The following is a 24,044-nucleotide window of genomic DNA, read 5'->3' as shown; positions in this document are numbered from 1 at the left end:
GCATGAGCAACATGCCATTGTGACCAAGTAAGGAAGTCTGTAGCCCTGAAGTTCATGCCCAGGAGCTGTTGCTCTTTTCATCTTACAAGGCAATTTCATTAGTCTCAAAGGATAGCGGGAGTAAAATTAAAATAATTGGTTTAGCTCTTGCTGCTACACTTCTGAATTAAAGTGCGTACTGCTGAAAGTTCAGACCCGTTTGACTTTCCATTAATACCTTACACGTGCTTTAGCAATTCATGCCCTCTGTCGTTCTCCATGAAGCAACCTTGTGGGAAGTACTTTTGTTCACAGTGGAAGTCTGAATGACTTTAAAATGTTAATGACCAGGAAGGCTGCCCTTGATACATGAGCTTTGTAGGAGATGGGGGAATAACGGTGGTTGCATTTGAAACTTCCTTGCAAGCATTTTCCTCTGGAGGATAATAATAATAATAATAAATTTTATTTATATCCCGCCCTCCCCAGCCGAAGCCGGGCTCAGGGCGGCTAACAACAATCAAATAGCACCTTAAAGACCAACTAAGTTAGTTCTTGGTATGAGCTTTCGTGAGATATCTGAAGAAGTGTGCATGCACACGAAAGCTCATACCAAGAACTAACTTAGTTGGTCTTTAAGGTGCTACTGGAAGAAATTTTTTTATTTTGACTATGGCAGACCAACACGGCTACCTATCTACTACTGGAACAATCAAATAATCAAACAGTTAAATAGTCACACAATCTAAAAATATTTCATTATAAAAATTAATTAAATCAAATTGATGGCAACCAATTAAGCAAAGTTCTGTGCAGGTTGCCAGAGGAGGGAGTCAGGCTGCGCCCTGACCAAAGGCCTGGCAGAACAACTCTGTCTTGCAGGCCCTGCGGAAAGATGTCAGGTCCCGCAGGGCCCTAGTCTCTTGTGACAGAGCATTCCACCAGATTGGAGCCGCAGCCGAGAAGGCCCTGGCTCTAGTTGAGGCCAGCCTAACCTTGCTGCGGGATCACATTCACCCGGTGCTATACCAGCTGCACTGGCTCCCAGTGGAGTACAGGATTAGGTTTAAGGTGCTGGTTTTAACCTTCAAAGCCCTATATGGCCTAGGACCCTCGTACCTACAGGACCGCCTCTTCTAATATGCCCCACGGAGGACTTTACAGTCTGCAAACAACACTGAAGATCCTGGGCCCCAGGGAAATCAGACTGGCCTCGACCAGAGCCAGGGCCTTCTTGGCCGTGGCTCCAGCCTTGTGGAACGCTCCCCCACAAGAGACTAGGGCCCTGCAGGATTTGACATCTTTCTGCAGGGCCTGCAAGACGGAGCTGTTCTGCCAGGCCTTTGGCCAAGGGGCAGTCTGACCTATTTTCCTTTGTATAAGAACAAGCATGAAGGAGGCCTCCCAGCCTGTTCACAGGTCCTTGTATGATCAGTGAAAACAATAGGTCCTGGCAAGTATTAACTCTTCTCAATCAACTGCCATTTGTCCAGATTTTCATTTGTCTGAATTAATTTTAAGATGTATTTTAATTGATTCCTGTTTTTATGTATACTGTGATATTTGTAGTATGATAGCCGCTCTGTAACCCCCACAGTCGCCTTAGGCTGGACTTAACCGTCCAGGGATCCTTTACCTTTGCTTATTGGGTAATCCTGCACTGCAGCAACCTCAGTACCGTGGAGCCCAAACCTCCCTACTACGCATCCCAGAAAGCGATGCCCACCCTTCCCTCTGCACATGGCCAGAGTTTCCAGAGTACATTGTGGACTATGCCATTCTGGGCGCTGCAGGAGGAAAGGAAGCGGCAAGGTTTTGACTGCCAGCCAAGCAGCATCCTGCTTTTCTTTCTCCCAGCAGATTTATGCTTAAGGATTCGCTATGGTTAGGTTTCTTTTTAAAGAAAAAACCCAACACACACTTGCTGTTTCAAGTAATTTCGTTGTCCCCGAAGGGGGCAATGACAATAAAGATATTATTTATTATTATTATTATTATTATTATTATTATTATTATTATTATTATTATTATTATTATTGGTTTTCAACTGAAGACAGAACTGTACCATTGGTTTTAGCAAGTTACTGAAGGGCTTCTGCGGTTTTTATTAAGCTGCTGGGGAAACTTGAGTGTTCATTCTGGTTTATTTGAACAGAGGAGCCTGCAGAATCAGGCCAGAGGTTGCCATTAATTTGATTTGAGCTGATTTTATAACGAACCGATTTTAAAATGTTGTATTATTTTCCTGTTGTTAGCCGCTCTGAGCCCGGCTTCGGCTGGGGAGGGCGGGATATAAATAAATAAATTATTATTAAATGCAAGAGAAAACTTTTGTCCATTGCCTTTTAGGTGCTCAGGGTGGGAAGTCCCATTTGCAGCCCTTTGCCCCAGCAACCCCTCCGATTCTGCCTCTTGACCTGGCACACCCCGTCTGAAAGGCAACAACCATCAACTTGGGGGGCGGCCCCCTCAAATATTTTATTGGGGGGAGAGGAAGGGACATTGGCTCCTACGATCTGGCAGCTCCTCCCCAGTTCCCCGCCTCCAGCGCCTCCGCCAGGAAGGGCAGCGAGACGGGGAACGGAAGCTCCTCTCTTTCACACTTCCTTTCCGCTCTAGGACCGGCAGCTCAATTACCGCTGTTAACCCTTTCAGGACGAAGCGGCAGGAACCTCCGGGCCGCTCGGACAGACGCGAGAGACACTTGCGGGGTACGCGTCACCCCCAAATATCTCATTGGACGGTGCGAAAATACCTGTCACCTAGGTCAGGAACGGTTCAGCGACTAGGTCAGCGACTGCGGCCTCCGCCATCCCGGCGGCCGCCATTTTGCTTGCCGCCGTCTCCACGGCGACGGGCCTCGCCGCCATTTTGCCGAGATCGTTTCTATAGCAACGACGGCCTCCATTATCCCCGCCGCCATTTTGCCGAGGTCGTTCCTATAGCAACGGCGGCCTCCGCCATTTTGCCGGGGTCGTTTCCATAGCAACAGCGGCCTCCGCCATTCCGCCGGGGTCGTTCCTATAGCAACGGCGGCCTCCGCCATTTTGCCGGCCCCGTCTCCATAGCGACGGGCCTCGCCGCCGCCATCTTGTTAGGGCGGCTTCCATAGCAACGGCCGCCCTCCTCCTCCTTCCCCGGCGGCTTTCCGAGGGCCGGCATGGCGGCCCGCTCGAGCCTGGAAGCCCTGGAGCTGACGGGGGACGAGGTGGAGCGGCTGAGCAAGGCCTTCCAGGACGAAGGCTTCCGCAAGCTGTTCGCCGACTACGCGGCCGAGCTGAGCGACCCGGCGCAGCGGGCCGTGTACGAGGCGGAGGTGTCGGCCCTGGAGCGGCAGCGGGGCGTCGAGGCGCGCTTCCTGCACCCGCAGCCCGGCTGGGTGCTGCGGACCAGCCAGGCCGGCTCCCGCCGCTGCTACGTCAACGTCTGCGGCAACGCGCTGGTGGCCAGGCCCGAGGCCAGGCCGGAGCCCGGGGGCAGCCGCTGGACGCTGCCGCACTGCCTGGCGCCGGCCCGGGAGGAGCTGGGCAGCCGGCGCCGGCCCGGGGAGCCCCGCGGCCCGCCGCGCCTGGTCTACGACGTGCTCTTCCACCCGGACGCGCTCCGCCTGGCCGCCCGCTCGGCCCGCTTCCGCCGCCTGGTGAGCGACACGGCCCTGGAGGCGCTGGAGAGCCACTTCTCGCCCGGCCTGGACCGCGCCAACGCCGTGCCGCTAAGGGGCGTCAAGTACAAGGGAGTCCCGCAGGCCACGCTGCTCCGGACGCCGCTGCCCGGGGCCGCCCCGGAGGGAAGCGGGGAGGAAGAGAGCCCCTCGCCGCCGCCGCTGCAGCCCTTCCCCACGCCCTACGCCTACCCGCCTCGCCCAGCCCAGCCCCCGAGGCCGGCGCCGGAGCCGGCCCCGGCGGCCACCACGCCGCGCTGGAGCCTCCGGCAGCGCTCCTACGTGGACCTGCAGGACTACCGCTGCTGCCGCGACTCGGCGCCCAGCCCGGTGCCCCGCGAGCTGGTGGTGACGGTGGAGCTGCCCTGCCTAAGCTCGGCCGCCCAGGCGGAGCTGGAGGTCCGCGGGCGGGAGCTGCGGCTGGAGTCGCGGCGCCCCGCCGCCTACAGCCTGCGCCTGCCGCTGCCCTACGCCGTGGACGAGGCCGCCGGCAAGGCCACCTTCAACAAGGCCAAGAGGCAGCTGGTGGTCGTGCTGCCCGTCCTGCCGCCGGCCGGGCAAGAGCAGGGGAGCCCCGGCTGCGGCGAGCAAGGCCGGCCGGAGGAGGAGGAGGAGGAGGAAGAAGGAAGGGAGGAGGAAGAGGAGGAGCCGCCGCCGCTTTCCGAAACCGGAGGCTCGGCTGAACCGCAGCCGGGCTGCGCCCCGATCCAAGCCGCGAGCGACGCGGAGCAAACGCCCCTTGCCGCCCACGTGGAGGCGAGGCCGGGGTGCGCCGCGGAAAGCGCTCCGGCCGCTCTCGAGCCCGGCCTCTCCACGTGTCCGGGTCATAACGATTCCGACGATCCTCGGAGCCCCGGGGCCAGCAGCACGGAGGATCCCGCGAAAAGCGACCCGGCGGCTGACACGCGTCCGACCGTCCCGACGTGCGCCGGCACTGGCCGCGCCGCGGGTTTGTCTGCCGCGCCGCGTGAAGATCCGTGCGTGGACAGCACCGTGGAGCTACGCGGCCCTGTTGCGGGAGTAAGTCAGGGGCTGCTCTGCGCCGACATGGATCTGAACGAAAGCACCCATGTCACCAGCGACGTGGTGCCCTCCTCGTGCCCCGGTGGCATCCTGGCTCCTCCACGTGTGTCCCGCTGTGACGGCCTGGACCATTCCGTGGCAACCCTGTCGGGTCTGGACTGCTCTAGTGTAGATGAGGATCCGATGCCCTCGACAAGAAGCGAGCTTCCTGCGCCACCAGGGTGCCCTAGTACCACTAGCGTCGTGCAGATTTCTGCACCTGCCTCTCTGGGTCCTGCAAACATAACCTCTGGTTCTTCTCTGCCGTCCACGGAGGGCCCCACCGTTGATCCAGATTCTGCCAAAAGCCCCGCTAGCTGCCTTGACTCTCCAGTGCCCCCTGCAAGCACAGCCGCCCGGTGTCCCCCTTTCCAGTGCACTCAGGATGAAAACTCTCTGAGGCTGATCTTGCAGGTGCCAGGCATTGTTCCCCAGAGCCTCAGGGGGGAAGTAGGAACAAATTGCTACAGAGTTAGTTTTGCCAGCAAAGACTTTGCTTCTTATACATTCCTCTTGCAGTTTCCTCCAGAAAATAGACTGAGTCCCCCTGAGTTTGGACTTGATGTGTCCCCCGATAATGCTGTTATTTCCCTCACCAAGTCTCTCGAGACCACTGGACTTTGGAGAAAGATGTATTTTGGCCCAAATGGTGATTCCTTGCAGGTAAAACTACATTTCATATTACTCTCACCCTCAGGGTGTAGCAGAATCAAGGGTATATTTTTGAGGCCCTTATTTCGTTTTTATTCTGCTCTTCTTCTACTTGGGGCATTGTGGACTCACTTGTTATCCCATACATTCTCACAGCTACACTTTGAAGTTATGCTGAGACTAATAATGTGATAGGCCCCACATCACCAGTGACCCTCATGGCTGAGCAGGATTTGAATGTGGGTCTCCAAAGCTTTCCCCACTAGGCTCCTTGCTAAATGTGTGAGCAACAGGAAGGCGTCTGGGTTCACACAGTGCATAGTTAAACGATGGAATGGATGGCCAACAATTTGGATAGCATTAATAGGAGACTAGACAAATATGTGGAGTATAAGGCTATTTCTTATGCCCATTGCCAAGGAGCATAAGGAGTGCTGTTGTGCTCATGTTTTGCTGCTGGGCATCTTGTTGACCACTGTGGACAGCAGGATGCTGGACTCGATGAGTCTTTGACCTGATCCAGCAAGGTGGTTCTTCCATTCTTAGGATTTGTGGGAGTAGTAAAGCCCTTTAAAGCCATAAACGGCCTCGGTCCTGTATACCTGAAGGAGCGTCTCCACCCCCATCGTTCTGCCCGGACACTGAGGTCCAGCGCTGAGGGCCTTCTGGTGGTTCCCTCGCTGCGAGAAGTGAGGTTACAGGGAATGAGGCAGAGGGCCTTCTCGGTGGTGGTGCCTGCCCTGTGGAATGACTTCCCAGCAGATGTCAAGGCAATAAACTATTTTACTTTTAAAATACAACTGAAAGCGGCCCTTTTTAGGGAAGTTTTTAATGTCCAATGCTGTATTGTTTTTAATGTCCAATGCTGTATTGTTTTTAATGTCCAATGCTGTATTGTTTTTAATGTTCAGTTCGGAAGCCACCCACAGTGGCTGGGGAAACCCAGCCAGATGGGCGGGTAGAAATAATAAATTATTATTATTATTATTATTATTATTATAGCAAGTGAGGCCCCAGTTAGTCCTTTACCTGAAGGCCAACTAGATGCATGTGATGTTAAGCTGAAGTGCTGTGGTTGTTTTCTTATTGCCCATAGCTATTGGGGTGTTGGGAACATTTTCCTTCCCTACCACAGTGATGAAAAGAAAATAACCTCCATAGTAAGTAGTGACTGTTACGTACACCCTTTTAGTATGGCAATCCACTGCTCTCTTCCCATTCTCCTTGCCCCCGAAGGCTTGAGAAGGACCTCTGTGGATGTTTGGCAGTAGTTGAGTAGGCTTGTATGCGAGAGAGAAAAAGTCATTCAGGAACCTAAGTCCCAAACTGTTCAGGGCTTTGCCTCAAGATTGCACCTGACCTCCTTTGGGCTGAACTGGAGAAGGCGCTGTCAAAACACAAGCACCTCATAGTACTGAAGTGAGTAGTGTGTGCCTAACCCTACACAGTAGAACTTGTCCCCTGAACTTGCTTTGCTACTTGTTTAGTTTTGTTGTTTAGTCGTTTAGTCGTGTCCGCCTCTTCGTGACCCCCTGGACCAGAGCACGCCAGGCCCTCCTGTCTTCCACTGCCTCCCGCAGTTTGGTCAAACTCATGCTGGTAGCTTCAAGAACACTGTCCAACCATCTCGTCCTTTTGTCCCCTTCTCCTTGTGCCCTCCATATTTCCCAGAACCAAGGTCTTTTCCAGGGAGTCTTCTCTTCTCATGAGGTGGCCAAAGTCTAGGAGCCTCAGTTTCAGGATCTGTCCTTCCAGTGAGCACTCAGGGCTGATTTCCTTAAGAATGGATAGGTTGGATCTCCTTGCAGTCCATGGGACTCTCAAGAGTCTCCTCCAGCACCAGAATTCAAAAGCCTCAATTCTTCGGCGATCAGCCTTCTATTTATGGTCCAGCTCTCACTTCCATACATCACTACTGGGAAAACTATAGCTTGAACTATGCAGACCTTTGTTGGCAAGGTGATGTCTCTGCTTTTTAAGATTCTGTCTAGGTTTGTCATTGCTTTTCTGCTTTGCTACTTGCCGGTGTGTAATATGCTATAAAGTTTCTCCTATTTGATGTCAGCAGGGAGCTGAAACTGTCATCCTCCTTCTGACACCTGTTTAGTAAACAAATGTGTGGCCATTTGCAGTTTCGTCATCATGTTTGTTTAGAAACTGAAGAGGCAAAGTAAAGTATGCTTCCTCTCTGTTTCAATACTCAAACTAGCTTAATTTGCAGTTCTGCTCCTTGAAGACAGCATTTCTTGTTATAGCTTCCACCTTTGTGAATAAACATTCCAGACTGAATGCTCATGAATCTGTAGAGTGATTCTCTGGAGTTCTGTTGCCTAGAATGTTTCTTTGCATGGGGGAAAAAACCCTCATATTAAAATTGCAGAGGGGAGGAAAGAGAGGATCTAGGTTTGGTCTTCTTGCTGACACTGGGGCTATACATTTTTCTCTGTTGAAGAACACACACACATTTTTTTTACCACTTAATTGGAGCATTGAGTCAGCTCTCATCAACATGAGATACTATTAGAGTTACGGTTGCATTCTGGCAAGGCAGAACCCATGTATGTCAGGACTCAGTAGCATCAAAATATCACTTGCATTGACATATAATTAATTATTCAAACTCACATAAATATTAATTATATGCCAGTACAAATGACATATTGAAGCTACTGAGTCCTGTATACTAGCAATGACTAAAATAAGCTCTGTACTTTATATAGGGGTGTTTTGCAGGACCTTTTCACCTGTCAGGCTTGGTCTGCTGGGCTAGAAAGCTTTGCCGCTCCTGAAATAGAAGTTTAAAGTCCTAACCAGCACTTTGATTTGGGTCTGGATATTGGCCAGCCGTCAGTGAAACTCTTGTAATAGTGGAGCCACACGTTCCTGATAACTGGCTCCAGTCAGCAGTCTGGCCACAGCATACTGTGCCAGCTGAAGCTTTCAAACAAAAGCTAGTTCGGCTGTAATGCAGGTCGTGAGGTATCCTGGCCAGATCTGACTTTTCTAGGAACAGGTGCACCCAGCGTACCAAGCAAAGTTGTGCAAAGACACTTTTGCCCACAGCCAGCTTCTGAACATCCAGGTTCAGGGTGCAAAACTCAACTTTAAAGTGGGGTGCAATCCAGACTAGCTGCTGTTTGCTTTTGGTTTAGTTGAGAGTAAACTGATCAAATCAAGCCCCTGCTGGTTTGTTTTTGTTTTTGTTTTGATTTGATATCCCGCTTTATCATTACCCAAAGGAGTCTCAAAGCGGCTAACATTCTCCTTTCCCTTCCTCCCGCACAACAAACACTCTGTGAGCTGAGTGTGGCTGAGAGACTTCAGAGAAGCGTGACTGGCCCAAGGTCACCCAGCAGCTGCATGTGGAGGAGCAGGGAAGCGAACCCGGTTCCCCAGATTATGAGTCTACCACTCTCAACCACTACACCACACTGGCTCTCTTCTGTTAAACAGAAACATGTCGAAGAAGAGCTTATAAGTATATAGTGACCTTTAAACCATCACCAAACTCCCCTGTGATTTTGCTCTGGTTCTAGAACCAGATGAGGGCACTCTGCAACATGTTACTTTTTGGGGATGGTGTTTGGGCTTCTGTCTCCTGGCAACAGAGACATCTTTATCCTTTCTCAGGTGTTTCAGTTGTGGCCTTGAGTAATTTCCCTCCTGTTCTGGAGTTCAACCCGCCACTTTGTGGAGGATCTTGTCTTGTGCTGGAGTGCTAGTTGTGTTCACCTTCTGCTCCCATCTTAAATGCACACCCTCGGATTGGAAAACCACGGCAGTTTTTAAAGAAAGAGACTGAGCCCTTGATACGGTTGGACTTTCCCCACTGCTATTCCTGCAAGGGTTGCATCTCTGAGAGAGGTAATGTGACCTTTCGTTCTGAAGTTCCTTAAAGGCCAGCAGTTTGTTAAATAGGGTTTTAACAGATCAAATGCCCTTTTGATTAAAATTTTTAAAATTATATTATCTCATTCAGTATGGATCATTGATGGCAAGGAGGTAAAAAATAACTGTGGCATTTCTCTCAGAGGCTGGTGAAAGGTCATTAATCTAATGCTTTGCAGAAACCATTAACTCCTTATGTCAGGCATTGCCGCTGGCTGGGTGTGAGGACTACGAATGGGAGAAGGTTCAGTTGCAGGTGACTGGTTTCATTTCGTCAGATTTTTCAGCCAAGTAGTACAGCAAAAGCAAATAAGTTTTCCATCATACAGAACAGCTGACACCTGGAGGCTGAAGGTGTGTCCCAGTGAGCAAGATCTGTACTGCCAGCGTTGGCTCAGCTGTGCTCATGGGTCTTTGCCTTCCGCAGCCCATGGATGGGGCCTGGTTGCAGTGATTCCCCTGCAGTATGGACAACAATTGGCCATTTTTTCTCCAGGGAAGATAGAGAGATATGAGAAATAGGCATGCAGGAAAGCATAAATTCCAGACATGAAGCCTTCAGGCAAAGATGCACTGTTTAGAATGAGAAAAACGGGTTTATTTAGTGACCTTCTCGTGGAGAGAGATTCAAGATTACCCACGTCTTGGTCCAAGAAACCAGATACCTTCTTGTTACAGTATAAACAATTTTAACAGCAGCTCTAGTTTTCCTGTTTCTAGCCTTCCCACATATCTAGATTCTTTTGGAATTAGCCAGTGGAATTAGTTCTTGCTTGACCTCCAGCTAGCAACTGAAAATACTTTCATAGGAGAATGCTTAGAAAAAATAAATATTTTCAGGTTATACACTGACATTGTAGCAGCTGGTTAACTGACAGAGGTGTGCTTAAGAATATATTGGTGGCTTTATAAGTCATCCTTCCCCAACCTAGTTTGAACTACAATTCCCATCAGCCCTAGTCAGCACCATTAGTTCCCAAACACTGTAAATCCTGTCCAATAGCTGCTGACTGTAGTTAAAGAACAAACTGGAGGTAGTTGAAATGAATGCCAACCCTTGCAAGAAAGGATTAATAACACTAATTATTTAATGAACAATTTGCTCAATATTAGAATGACTCTTGGGAAAATTAGTCTGGATTGTTGTCTATTCATTCCATAACTCTTGTGCTAATCATGTGTTGATATGTGCATGAGTCAAGAAGGGAAGGGATTCTACTTCCCATAACAGTGGTTCCCAGTTAGCTTAGTACTGCAGACCCCCTGCTTTTCAAAAGACAAGCCATGGAGCCCCTACTTCTGAAAATTTTGATATCTCTATGGTAGGTTTTTTTTATGTGAATGGTGCCACTGACCCCCCCTGGGTGGGTTATGTAGACCCCCAGGGGTCTGCGGACCTACAATTGGGAACCACTGCCCTACAAGAAACTGATATATTAACTGATTTCAGGCTTCTCATATGCATCTGGTTGGACACTGTGAGAACAGGAAGGTGGACTACATGGATCATTGTCCTGATCCAGGAGGGTCCTCTTATGTTTGTTGTGGGGGAGGAAGGGAAAAGAGAATGTCAGGCACTTTGAGACTCCTTGTTGTTGTTCTTCTTGCAGTCCATGGGACTCTCAAGAGTCTCCTCCAGCAGCATAATTCAAAAGCATCAATTCTTCGGCCATCAGCCTTCTTGATGGTCCAGCTCTCACTTCCATACATCACTACTGGGAAAACCAGAGCTTTAACTATACGGACCTTTGTTGGCAAGGTGATGTCTCTGCTTTTTAAGATGTTGTCTAGGTTTGTCATTGCTTTCCTCCCAAGAAGCAGGCATCTTTTAATTTCGTGGCTGCTGTCACCATCTACAGTGATCATGGAGCCCAAGAAAGTAAAATCTCTCACTGCCTCCATTTCTTCCTCTTCTATTTGCCAGGAGGTGATGGGACCAGTGGCCATGATCTTCGTTTTTTTGATGTTGAGCTTCCGACCATATTTTGAGCTCTCCTCTTTCACCCTCAATAAAAGGTTTTTTAATTCCTCTTCACTTTCTGCCATCAAGGTTGTGTCATCTGCATAACTGAGGTTGTTGATATTTCTTCCGGCAATCTTAATTCCAGTCTGGGATTCATCCAGCCCAGCCTTTCGCATGATGAATTCTGCATCTAAGTTAAATAAGCAGGGAGACAATATACAGCCTTGTCGTACTCCTTTCCCAATTTTGAACCAATCAGTTGTTCCATATCCAGTTCTAACTAGCTTCTTGTCCCATATAGAGATTTCTCAGGAGACAGATGAGGTGATCAGGCACTCCCATTTCTTTAAGAACTTGCCACAGTTTGCTGTGGTCGACACAGTCAAAGGCTTTTGCATAGTCAATGAAGCAGAAGTAGATGTCTTTCTGGAACTCTCTAGCTTTCTCCATAACCTTAAAGGTAAAGGTAAAGGTACCCCTGCCCGAACGGGCCAGTCTTGACAGACTCTGGGGTTTGTGCGCCCATCTCACATCTATTGGCCGGGGGCCAGCGCTGTCCGCAGACACTTCCGGGTCACGTGGCCAGCGTGACAACGCTGCTCTGGCGAGCCAGAGCCGCACACGGAACGCCGTTTACCTTCCCGCTGGTAAGCGGTACCTATTTATCTACTTGCCCCCGGGGGTGCTTTCGAACTGCTAGGTGGGCAGGCGCTGGGACCGAGCAGCGGGAGCGCACCCCGCCGCGGGGATTCGAACCGCCGACCTTTCGATCGGCAAGCCCTAGGCGCTGAGGCTTTAGCCCACAGCGCCACCCGCGTCCCTCTCCATAACCTTAGGGTAGTTATAAAGCGGGATATCAAATCCAAAATCCTCCTCCTCCTCCTCCTTCCATTCACCAGCACCCACAGAGACCTTCCCTTGTGCCTACAGAGTCTCCTCCACTCACTGAAATTAAACTTGAAAGAAGCATTCTCTTGTGCTAGTCAGTGGGATAGATTGAGCTCTGTCCTTGGTTGCTGTTCGTATTTGGTGCTCACAACAGGTTTAAAAGGTTGATGACGTCTGGTTTAATCAAACAAACCCAATTCAAAACATGGTTTATGAAGCTGACTTGTTTCAGTAAACCATAAATAAGATTAATTACATTTTGTGTGGTAAATAGAAAATGGAAGTGGAAGCTTCAAATGTCCCCATGACTGTGGAGGCAGAGTGTGTAAGCCAGGGCTGGGCGATACCTGGTTTCCAGCATCACAATATACCAATGTATGACAATGTCTGAAATAAGGATGGAGCTAGGTAGAGGCACTGGCTGGCTTCACGGTTTCTCCTGCATCGTGATTTTTGCCTGCGCCTGCTCTTGCAATTTGCTGCCCCCTGCGTTACTGTATGATACAATAATCATGACTGCACATCAGCTAAGAAATACAGACTAAAATAAAAGTTTGTGCTAATCTACATGAAAAACTATGTAAAATATAACCCACAGAAAAGAGAAACGACCTTTCTCCTAACACCACACTTTTGTGAGTAACATACAGTTGTGGTTTCCAGTATTTCCAAGCTGATACCATTAGCAATAAGCACATAAATAGTTTTATACTCATTTACTTGTATCTTGCATGTTCTAAAATGGCACACATGTTACTGTGAAATCTCTTGGGTTTCCCCATACCTTGGTATTTTTCTGTGGTGCTGGGGTTCTTCTGGGATCCTTTGTTTTTGTCAATCCACAGATTACATGTTTGCCTAGTTGTTCCTTTCCAAAACTGAGCAGTTAGTTTCATGTTTTGCTGGCAACAGCGGAAAATTGCCAGTTCTTGATGTTTTCCAAATGAGTGGAGAAATGCCAACTAGAATTGGTTTTGGCACGTGGACGTTTAAGGGGATTGCCATGGTGAAACGCGGTTTGCTTTTCAGAGGGGGGAAATTGTTGCTCTCGTCGTCACCACCAGCAGATAGGCAGTGGAGTTCCTCGCTCTATGTTTCCCCCAAGAAGCAGGGGTTGGTTTTTAGTGCTGTGAGAAGGCAACCTACATAAATGTTTTAAAGCGGGATTCCTTTTCGCTTACACATGGTGGCACTAACAGACTGGAGACCGTATTTCACTCTTCTTCACCTGGGAGGAATTCCTGTGTGTTTACTCTTCCAGCTGGAACTGAAGGAGGCTCACACATCAGGGTACAACCGTAGAATCATAGAATTGAAGTGCTGGAGGGGACCCTGAGGGTCATCTAGTCCAACCCCCTGCAGTGCAGGAATATGCAGCTGTCCCATACGGAGAGGCAAACTTGCAATCTTGACATTATCAGCACCAGGCTGTTACCAACCGAACCATCCAGGATCTTATGCAAACCAAACCTTTAGAATGCCAACTGAAAGATATTCAGATTGATTAAAAAAAGATGTTCCCTCCATCTCTTTGTATTTCAGCAATGATGTAATAGGCAAATGGGTTCCAAGCCATTTTGGAAGCCAGGGTGTAAGCAATAAACCCCCCTTAGTTAATAATACACACTTTCCCCATAAAACTATGTCCACAGCGTTAATTCCATTTTAATGCCCAGTTCCCCAAATCAGCTTTAGTCATCTGAATGGATTTGCAGTGGGTTGCTAGGATGGAAGTATTTGGTGGCAGCTTTGCTCTAGGCTAGTCTATACTTCAGATAGACAGGAGCATTAGACTCCTGAGTAAGCTTAGCTGTCGTGGGATCAGAGGAGAGGTCCTCTTAAAAGTAAGTAAATGGTTAAGGAACAGGAATCAGAGAGAAGGCATAAACAGACAGATCTCTCTTTAGCAACACTGGGATGGGGCAATTATGCACAACTTACAAAGGTTTCACGCAGACTATTAAACAGTTCTTTCCCCTCTTCTTTTTTCTACAGCGAATTAGTGTAACAAGGAGCAACTCTTAGACAATCACAGAGCAAAAAACACACCTCTCTTAATGCCACGCCCTTTCCCCAAAATAAATATATTTGTCTAGCTAGTGTCCTCCCTAATGTGGAGCAAAGTAGTCAGTTCTTCCATTTCCTATCCTTTATAAATATCTGATGAAATTAAGTCCACATTTCCACATTTGTCACCAGATTTTATTTGTTCAGTTTATTTCAAAGCTCTTTTAATCCTGCCTTCCTGTTTGAAAATGCTCAGAGCATCCAACAAACAACTCCCTAAAAGTACACCCCATTAGCACATAAAACTGTTCAAAAACATTGTAAGATGCAAAACAGTGTTTTGAAAAATTTGCGTAAACAAAGCAGTTCTAAAAGTAAAGAAAGGAGCCCCCACATGCTGTTACATACTAATTTTCAGTGATTTATAGATGTTTGCTTTGGTGCCGTTGTTGACCTTTGCTTTGGAAGTTTCTATTTATCTAAGCATTATTTGTCAAAGCAGAGGCGTAACAAATATAGAACCGGGATTAGAATATTTATTGTAACATGGTATTCGAAAATGGGAATGACAGGAGGAAATAAACCCAGGGCCGTTTCAAGCCATTTTGCCATCTTGATACATCACAGAAACTAGAATAAAGAATAGAGAATACGTTTTGAAAAGAAAAATCTACCCATCAAAATTGTTACTGATTTAATCGCTGATAAAAAGCACCATCATTTTCTAGAAGCCATTAATATTTAAGTTTCATTTGCCGCCTTCCTGGTATAGGAAACTTGTGTCACCAAAGTTATTAACCTCTTGATTAAGCTTCCGAAAGCCTTTCTGGAGCTGTCTTAATTCTGGCCATTGCTAATACCTTATACATAGGAGACTCACCCCTTTGTGGCTTTCATCTTCCATTGCCGTAGAGACTCTGACTTTAGCTGATCTCCTCTGCAGCAGGATTTGCAAAAAGGCAGAGAGGCGCTGAGATCTGAGTTTCTTTTGAACCTGTTTCCTGAATTCACCATAAAGGCACCTTAACTTAATTTAGATCCAGCGCATGACCTACTTTTAAAATGCCTGCAGTCTGCTGGAGAGAAACTTTCAATTCTAATAACTTAGCACTGGGTATTATTGATAAAGGGGCAAAAATGGATCTGTTAGCTTTATTTCTTACCATTGGCAATTGCTCCAAAGACTACTGTGAACCCAAAATGTGCTTTATTAATTGCTTTTATTTAATGCCTTATGAACAACGTGACATAGTGCTGACATAGTGTTAAGTCCTAGACATACATCGTTATTGTGGTTTTGTGCAATATTCTCAGTATGCCCAGTTGGGTTCAGTGACTTACCTATGAGTGATATTCCATCTTGCCATTGGCCTTCTGTTGGTTGATGGATTTGTGTGCTATTTCTGGGCTGGACATGTATTTATTATTGCAGGTTTTCTTAACATTGTGGTTCTATTAGAAGTCTTATTTCTGTCGAAAGTTGTATTTTTATAAGGCTGTAAGCCGCGTTGAATGAGTTTATAAAGTCATCCTATGAATGTTATAAAATAAAAATGTATCTTAATATATGTGAAGCTTCTTGAGAGTGACATGTTCCAAGGCGCATGTGTGGGTTTTGTTAACTCTGAAACAGTGGCGACAGTGATGTAAGGTTATGAGAATGAGTCTGGGGGAGATTCTGGCACCTCCCTCTCCTCTGGAAAAGCCACAAGAAAATGGAAAGCTCTTGCTTCTGTTTTCAGCCAACTGTAATTACTTATTTTGTCCAAACTGAGGACCATGATCAGTGTTAACTATAGTTAATACACTGCATTTTGAAGGCGGCTTGTTCTCTGAAATATAGTTAACATTCATCACAGTTTCCCCTAGCTTTGGACCTGAGTCACTATGGTTATCTGCAGATGGAAGCAATCACTTCTGATTTCCTCCTCTTGGTTGTCCTGGTGGAGGAGAGGGCAGGGAAGATTGGCAGGGTATAGATAATAAAACTGTAATTGTTATTGTTATTATTAAACTACAGTTCAGCATTATATGTGAACCAGGACAGCATGCGGAGCCATCTTTTTCAGTGATGTGCAGACAGGGAACATGGGCAAAAATAACGAAAGTGAAATTCCCTACTGGGCAGTTTGCTTCATCGGTGAACCTGGACATTTTACTTTAGCTTTAAAGGCCAGATCCATAGAGCTCCTTGGGGCATCCATTCCATTTGGTATTTTCTTCTAGCTGGAGCTCTTCAGAGGCTTCTCCCAGCTGTCCCCTGAGATTGAGGAAATGGCGGCTCCAGGACAAAGCACGCATGTACCTGCAATCCAGAGAACAGCTTTGGGCACCGTTGCCTTCGTACTTGCCGTTTCTCTAAACCGAAAAGTCCCAAATGTTGCAACATTTCCTCATAGGGGATCTGCTCTACTTTTTTTTTTTTACAACTGTATGACAAGCAAAAATTCACTGGCTGAAGATTTTATTGCCACATGGTCCAGTTCATTTACCCCATGTGTAAAAAGCTTCACCTGTTGAATTTCTCCTCGCCGCACAGTTGTACAAGGCGCTGGCACTTTGCCAGAAAAAAAGGTTGACACATCTGCATAGCCTCTGTTTCTCTCTCATTGGTGAATGTCTTTTGGGGTTGAGTAATGCAACACTTTTGCATCTGGATTCTTGCTCAAAGGCCTTAAAAAAAGGTCTGCAGCCTAACATAGAATTGGCCTGTCACTGTATATATTGAATCTTCATCCTGACCTTCAGACCGGTTGGGTGTATACAGCATAAGCACAATAATGAAACAACAGATAAAATGGTTAATCATTAAAATGTACTACACAAGGTTAAAATGCTTCTGTGAGCAAAAACACCTTAGCCTGGTGCTGAAAGGACTCTGATGAGGGTGCCAAGGAAGCAAGGCTGTGTATGTTGTTGTTGTTTAGTCGTTCAGTCGTGTCTGACACTTGGTGACCACCTGGACCAGAGCATGCCAGGCTCTCCTGTCTTCCACTGCCTCCCGCAGTTTGGTCAGACTCATGCTGGTAGCTTCGAGAACACTGTCCAACCATCTCGTCCTCTGTCGTCCCCTTCTCCTTGTGCCCTCCATCTTTCCCAACATCAGGGTCTTTTCCAGGGAGTCTTCTCTTCTCATGAGGTGGCCAAAGTCTTGGAGCCTCAGCTTCAGGATCTGTCCTTTCAGTGAGCACTCAGGGCTGATTTCCTTCAGAATGGAGAGGTTTGATCTTCTTGCAGTCCATGGGACTCTCCAGAGTCTCATTCCAGCACCATAATTCAAAAGCATCAATTCTTCGGCGATCAGCCTTCTTTACGGTCCAGCTCTCACTTCCATACATCACTGCTGGGAAAACCATGGCTTTAACTATACGGACCTTTGTTGGCAAGGTGATGTTTCTGTTTTTTAAGATGCTGTCTAGGTTTGTCATTGCTAAAGGCTGTGTGGCAAGGGCATTTGAGAGTTCAGGTGCCACTGCCAAGAAAGACTTTTCTTTTGTTGGAGTTCCATGGCATCCCTCAGACAGATGCTCACAAGGAAGAAGGGCCTTGGCAAAAAGGCTTTAATCAAAGAAAAAGAAAACAAAACCAACCCGGTCTGGCCTGCCCTTGTGCCATTTGCCAGCTTATGGAAAAAGCATTATCACCTGCAAGCACGCAGCAGCTCACCAGAATGCCAGCTTTAAGGAGAATCAGAGATCTGGGGATTACGGCAGCTTTGGGGTGCCTAAGGGCTAGTGTTTTGTAACCAAAGGGAAAGTTTAATCCTTGCACTTGTTTCTCCCCTTCAGGAAAGGTGGTTTGTCACTGAAGACAATGTGGATGAGTTTCTGGACAGTCTTTCGAGGATGTCCCGTTCCAGCCCGTCTGAGATGGAACATCAGCCATTAATTGAAGTGTTGGATGTCTCGGAGGGCAAAAGTCAGATCAGATTAAAGGTAAGGCATTGTTCAGCAGGGCTGCCTTATCATCCATGAACAACACTGGAGTAACCAGTCACTGTCTTACCTGTCTCCAGTTCCATTTGCCCAACACCTTGCTGCTTGTAAGGATATTTTTACCTGTGCGTTACGGGCGCTCATTGATTCTGAAAACTTCCAAATTAAATGTTCAGCAAACATGGCAACTTGCTATTCCACTTGTATTAAGCTCCCCACCCTGGCATGCGTGTGCTGGGAATGTTCTATGTTTCAATGAGATTGCCATGCTTGTGGAGAAATCTGCAGATCAGCCAGAATTTGGCTTCAACTCAATGCAGGACAAGCAACATTGAATTGAAACTGCAGAGAGAGATTTAGGATAAGCAAGAATGTTCCTGATGGCCATGAACATGCTCCCAGAACAGACAACACTGTTCCACTGCATTTGGAGAGGATCTTAACTGCATGTCGGAAGTCAGATTTTTCTCATCTTATTGCGGATCTTGTAAGCTTTGTGATTTTGAAGCCCTTTTGGAGAGCATGAAGACTTGTCATCTTGGAAGGAATAGAAATCCATATTCAAATATAAACAGAGGCAGCTGGCTGGACTGACACCTAATATTTAGAGTCTCTTGAAATTTTAAGAATTTAAGAATTACTTGGTCCTGTGTGGCGGTTTCTCAAATAGCCTGCTGTAACAAACGGTCAGATTCCCATCACAGAATGAGGGTTTCTAGGATGTCACTCCCCTCCCCTCCTCCCAACTTAATCTGCAGAATCATTACAAGAACTTCACAATTTGTAAAATTATAGCATATCCCAAATAATAAATGATTAAAAGTGGCAGCAGATGAGTTGTAATCTCTTCCTGAAATAGACCGAACACGGTGTGGCTCCACATGCTGCATTTGCAAATATTATTTCAATAATCATGTGCCTCAGCCAGCCTGTATCTTGGATCAGACTCTGAAAGTTCAAGGCCACAGTCTGGACTTTGCTCCTGGGGGTGGGTTGCGAGGTGCACTCTCTTTAATTGCCTGCACACAATGAAATGAAAGATAAGAGCAGACACCTGTATTTGTAGCCCAGCTCTCCTTACGGACTCTGGGGTTGTTTCTGCTTCCCCTACTGTAAAATAAAAGTGTCTCACACTTTGTATGTGTTGTAAACTTACAGCTTCCATTTAAAGCCTCACAGAGGCTGCCTTGCATTTCTACCTTGGGTCTGGCACCTGTTGTTTGTTAGCCGTTGGAAACTTGCCAACTGCAATGAATATCAATATTTGATTTTCTACATTTAATTATTGAAAGGAGAGCAGAGCTTGATATCGCTTGGATGGCAATTCCAGCCTACACCCAGACCTCTTGGTTGGTATCTACGTGGTGTGTTTTCCCTTATCTGTGCTCTCATTTTTCTCAGTCCTGCACTGGAGCAGAAGAGCTTTTTCCATTAACATTTGCAGCCAGCACCGTGGCACAGACCACCTTGGTGTCCTAGATTGCACAGGGCCAAGAATATGAAGAAGAAGAAGAAGAGTTTGGATTTGATATCCCGCCTTTCACTCCCCTTCAGGAGTCTCAAAGCGGCTAACATTCTCCTTTCCCTTCCTCCCCCACAACAAACACTCTGTGAGGTGAGTGGGGCTGAGAGACTTCAGGAAGTGTGACTGGCCCAAGGTCACCCAGCAGCTGCATGTGGAGGAGCGGAGACACGAACCCGGTTTCCCAGATTACGTGACTACCGCTCTTAACCACTACACCACACTGGAAGTTGGCAACCACCTGCTGCTCATATCCAGGCTACTCTGCGAGAGTTTGTGCCTTATTCTGTATCTTAGAGGACTGCTTTATTTGCCAGTGAAAATGAGAGCTGGTGTAAAGTCTTCTGAGCATCACAGAATGTGGCCCGTCCTGTTGCATAGGAACGATTGGAAGAATGTTGACTTAGGGACCTGGGCTACCAATCATTGGCTGCTTGTGGGCACTGTCATAGAGGGTCCTTGGAGGATTTAGATGCAGTCCTCCTCAGCAACAAGGTGTTGAGGCTCAAAACACCCCTTTGCCCTAATTTAGACTACATGCGTTGTTTTACACTTGTTTGCACTGAATTGCATTTGCCATTTGACCACCCATTCACCCAGTTTGGTCTTCACAATCTCCTTTTGTTTCATCATCCCTGAACAATTTAACATCACCTGGAAACTGGGCTAGGAAACTAGATTGCTTATGAAGAAGTTAAAAAGCACAGGTCTCAGTATCCATTCTTGGGGGAATGCACTTTCTACATCTCTCCATTCAGAGAAATGGCCATTTCTTCCTACTCTCCACTTCCTGATACTTAACCAATTCCTGATCTGCAAGAGGACCTCTCCAATTATTCCATGAGCTTACTGAGGTGTCTTTGGCGAGGTTCCTTGTCGAAAGTCCAAGTACACCATGTAATCAGAATAAAACCAATTAGTGCACCACTTATGACTTATGCACATTGAGTCTCCTCAGCTGAAACCATGACTCCTTCTCTGAAATGTGCATGATCCAGATGGCCCCCAGGCATTGGGTAACTACGGCTCTGTGACAAGCGCAAGGCATCTTGCACAACCCAGCCAGAATCATCCTTCCTGTGAGGAGCACACAGTGGGCAGCCACCTGGCAGAACTCTTGCAACTTTGCCTCTGAGCATGTTCCCAGAGCTTTGTAGGTCAGGGTCCACTGCCAGGCCTGCAAACATCTCCAGCCCTGTTTACTGGAAACATTGCAAGAAGGTACGAACTTAAAAGGGAGACCTGTTTGGGAGGAAGCCCAGGTTGTTCCTGTTTGGTGGCTGAGACCGTTTTCAGCAACACTTCTCTCTACCTTTAGCCTACCACTGTAACAAACATCTCTCCCCCTTTCTTTTCACAGCCGCTGGAGCAGAACGGCGTTGAGCTTGGTAAAATGCAAGAAGGAGCTGCTCCCAAGGGAGAGGATGGTGAAGAAGAAAATGGCAGTGAACTCTCAGCAGACGCAGAAAGCTGCCCCGCACAAACAGCTCCGCTCACATCCATGGAAACAATGGGCCAAGTTGGCGGGGGACCAGGCCATTGTTTGGAGCTTGACCCCAGCAACCCCAGCTTGGCAAGCCCTGGGAAACAGCAGATAAGGGAGTGCCGTGAGTCAGAACGTGCTTTTGCAAGGGAGGAGGAAAGAGCCACGTCCACACCGCAAGCCCAGTTTGACTGGGAGGAGCCTGGCCAGACCAGAGGGGGGAAGGGTGTGCATTCAGAGTCAGCACAGAACAGCCAGGGCCAGGGCAGGAGCAGGCCGGCTCCTCCTGTGCTAAAGGAAACAGACATGCGGGATGGAAGTGTGCAGTACATTACCAGCCACACAACGCACTGCGCAGTCGCCTTTCAGAATGCTTTGTTGTATGAACTGGATTAATGTGCTGAGCTCCCAGCCGGGCTCTGCGGCGAGAAAAAACCTCAAGTTTTATATTTTGCATTTCCTCCAAAGAGCACAGGAAAGGGACGGTGCAGAACCCCAACCCCAAGTCTTGCGGAAACAAAGCACCGGTCCCATGTGCTCAAAAACGTTCACTTCCATTTGGGAGATTTGAAAGGATTGGACCCCAGGAAGGGGTTACCAACACAGTGCTCTCCAGATCAGCCCCAGCTAAAGGTCAGGAAGGAGAGAAGTGGCCGTGCAGCAACATCTGGAGAGCAGTGCCTTGGCAGCCCTGGGTTTAGACGAGCACTCAGCAAGTTGCTGAATTTCAGAAAGAAACTGGCAGTTCATTCAAGTCAAAATCCCGTTGCTGCGAGTAGTCAGGGGAACATACAGGTCGTGGTCAGGCTACATCTAGGTTTGTTAAACTGAAATAGGAACATGCCTTTTGCCTGTGCACACAAACAGGATTAAACCAGGAAGTCTCTAATCAATTTCCCATTTCCCATTCTGAACTGGGAGACTATAGTTACTTTGGAATGAGGATCTTAAACCAGACTTTGAAGTTTCGTTTAGGATGCTGGCTTGTTCTGAAGCCACTGACTGAAACAGGGAGACTTCTTGGTTGTGACGTCTTGCGCCCTGGAAGGGCAAAGCGAAGAGGCTGTGTGGGCAGAAGGCTAATTCATCTCTCGGCTGAGCCAACTGAGACATGCTCTTGCGCAAGGCCTCGTCACAACTTCAGGGTTTCATAATGCCTTTATTCCAACTTCCCCTTCCTCCAGCATTCCCATCTCTTCTCTGCTGATGGGGAAACAACAACCCACTATTTGAAGTGTCCTCCCGTCTCAGAAGCCTCACATTTCACAATGACTTGTGCTGCCACAATCACTTTTAGGTGTGAATTTGTATGGCTTGCCTTTGGGGCATCCGTTTCACACTCTGCAAGCACCCTTCAAACAGGTAGATCAAAATGCAACAGCACCAGCTGGGCAAAAACCAGCTTGCTTGCTTTCATGGTGGATACTAAAACCAGTATACATACCATGAGTTGCTCTCTGTTCATCAAAACCCATGCAAGTCTCCTGAATGTCAAGTGTTGAAACTGTCTTGGGAAAGCCCCTGGGTTCTTGCATGAAAACTGTTTTTGGGTGTCATAGCCAGATTGTAAACTGCATTCACAGGAAGATAATACTATTCATTTTAATGGAATTGATTTCAAAGTAAGCATGCACTCGAGGGACAGGGCTGTACCCAACCGTTGCCAGAGAATAGCACACCCCACAAGCAGCTACTGTACATAGATCTATTCCCAGCTCTACGTTTTACGGCAGAAATGTGTTTCAGGTTTTCTGTCGGCCAAACTAGTTTTCACAGTTCAAAGACTATTTTAGAACTTCTGCTTAATTTGTCTACCGTAGCTAGGCTGGATGCTTTTGAAACTGCCTGCATTTTACAGGAAGAGATTTTGTGCCAACTGTTGTTCTAACAAACGTCATCAATACCCTGGATGTGGCAGGTACCTACCATGAAGCTAAAACTTAGCACATTTTAAATGGAAGAATTGTTCCCCAGTGATCTGCATTGGGGCTCAACAGTGCTCGGCTGGAGCAGGATTGTAACCCTCTTCTCAGTCCCACAGATTTCACCAGAACCCACTCTCAATTAAGACCTGCTTGAAAACCCATCAGCACTCTTCAAGCCATTAAATTAGAAGTTCTGTCTACATTAATTAGCATGTTCAAAATTGAAATGGAGCAGGGGAGACTAACCTAATGAAGTCTTTCCTCTCTTGTAACCTGAAGAAACACATTTGCATCCCAGAAAGTCAAGTTCTGGAAAACACTCAGCAGTTAATTATGTTAGACAGAATTCAGTAGTTTCCACTAATTGGATTGTCCTGTAAAATCTAGGAACACACTAAAATTCACCAATAAAGCGTTTTGCTGCAGGTCTAAGGGATGCCTTGGAGATGACTTTGCCATCTTGTGTTTTCTGCTGCTGCCTGTATTACTGCACCACAATACACAAATTGGCCTTTGTTACATTTTGGGCATAGAAATGGATTTCATCTTCATTGCCTTTTTCCAGAGGCAAGGAAGGGCACAATCCACTGGGAAGTTCTTTCGCACAAGGCCCATTTACTTTACGAAGAACTTGTGCAGGAGAATTTTTTGATGGGATTGCGCTGTAACATTCAATACCTAGTTAAATTAAGTCTGTGCTCTTTCATCAAGAAGGGCTTTTGAAGGTTACTGAGCCTCTTAGCACAGATGTAGACTAGGCTCTCAATTAGTATATCTCTTCTGCATATGCTGTTACTTTACATTGCTTGGGGCTTTTAGCTCTTGGATGCTCTCCTCTGTTTCTTCACCCAGCCCTATTTTTAATTATTCATTAAGCTGGGCTGCCTACGCAGGAACCTGAATTGTTTCTGGAACAGGAGGTAAATGGTTGTCATTGTTTTCAGTTCAGTTCTTCAAATGTTATGTTGTTAATTTACTTTACTTTGTATCATTGCACTGTGTCGTCATTACCATTGTTGAAGCTGTTCTTTTAATTTGGCGCTATAAAAATTAAAAGGGATTGTTTCGGATCACTGAAAG

The 24,044-nt window shown here is 47.2% G+C and overlaps 1 protein-coding gene and 1 long non-coding RNA gene across 2 annotated transcripts; one reads left to right on the top strand and one right to left on the bottom strand.

Moving 5' to 3' along the window:
* Positions 1–2,848: 2,848 nt before the first annotated feature.
* Positions 2,849–24,043, top strand: DNAAF2 (dynein axonemal assembly factor 2). The gene is made up of 3 exons (XM_082229852.1): positions 2,849–5,365; positions 17,888–18,034; positions 20,917–24,043. Exons 1-3 carry the CDS (start codon positions 3,140–3,142, stop codon positions 21,433–21,435), a joined length of 2,892 nt encoding a protein of 963 aa, XP_082085978.1. The 5' UTR covers positions 2,849–3,139; the 3' UTR covers positions 21,436–24,043.
* LOC309529332 lies at positions 14,619–15,549 on the bottom strand. Its single transcript, XR_014218164.1, has 2 exons — positions 15,263–15,549; positions 14,619–14,729 (listed from the first exon to the last, which is right to left on the bottom strand). It is a non-coding gene; the product is annotated as an uncharacterized lncRNA (long non-coding RNA).
* Position 24,044: the final 1 nt, after the last annotated feature.

Source organism: Podarcis vaucheri, assembly GCF_965113315.1.
Source record: "Podarcis vaucheri genome assembly, chromosome: 1".
Lineage (NCBI taxonomy): Eukaryota > Metazoa > Chordata > Lepidosauria > Squamata > Lacertidae > Podarcis > Podarcis vaucheri.
This window is presented reverse-complemented; position numbering and strand designations above follow the sequence as displayed.

Bases quoted from the DNA above. Each gene is read 5' to 3' on its own strand.
- DNAAF2 (XM_082229852.1), top strand. From the start codon at position 3,140: ATGGCGGCCCGCTCGAGCCTGGAAGCCCTGGAGCTGACGGGGGACGAG. The intron at 5,366-17,887 runs GTAAAACTACAT...TCTCCCCTTCAG, and splicing joins CAAATGGTGATTCCTTGCAG to GAAAGGTGGTTTGTCACTGA. The intron at 18,035-20,916 runs GTAAGGCATTGT...TTCTTTTCACAG, and splicing joins AAAGTCAGATCAGATTAAAG to CCGCTGGAGCAGAACGGCGT.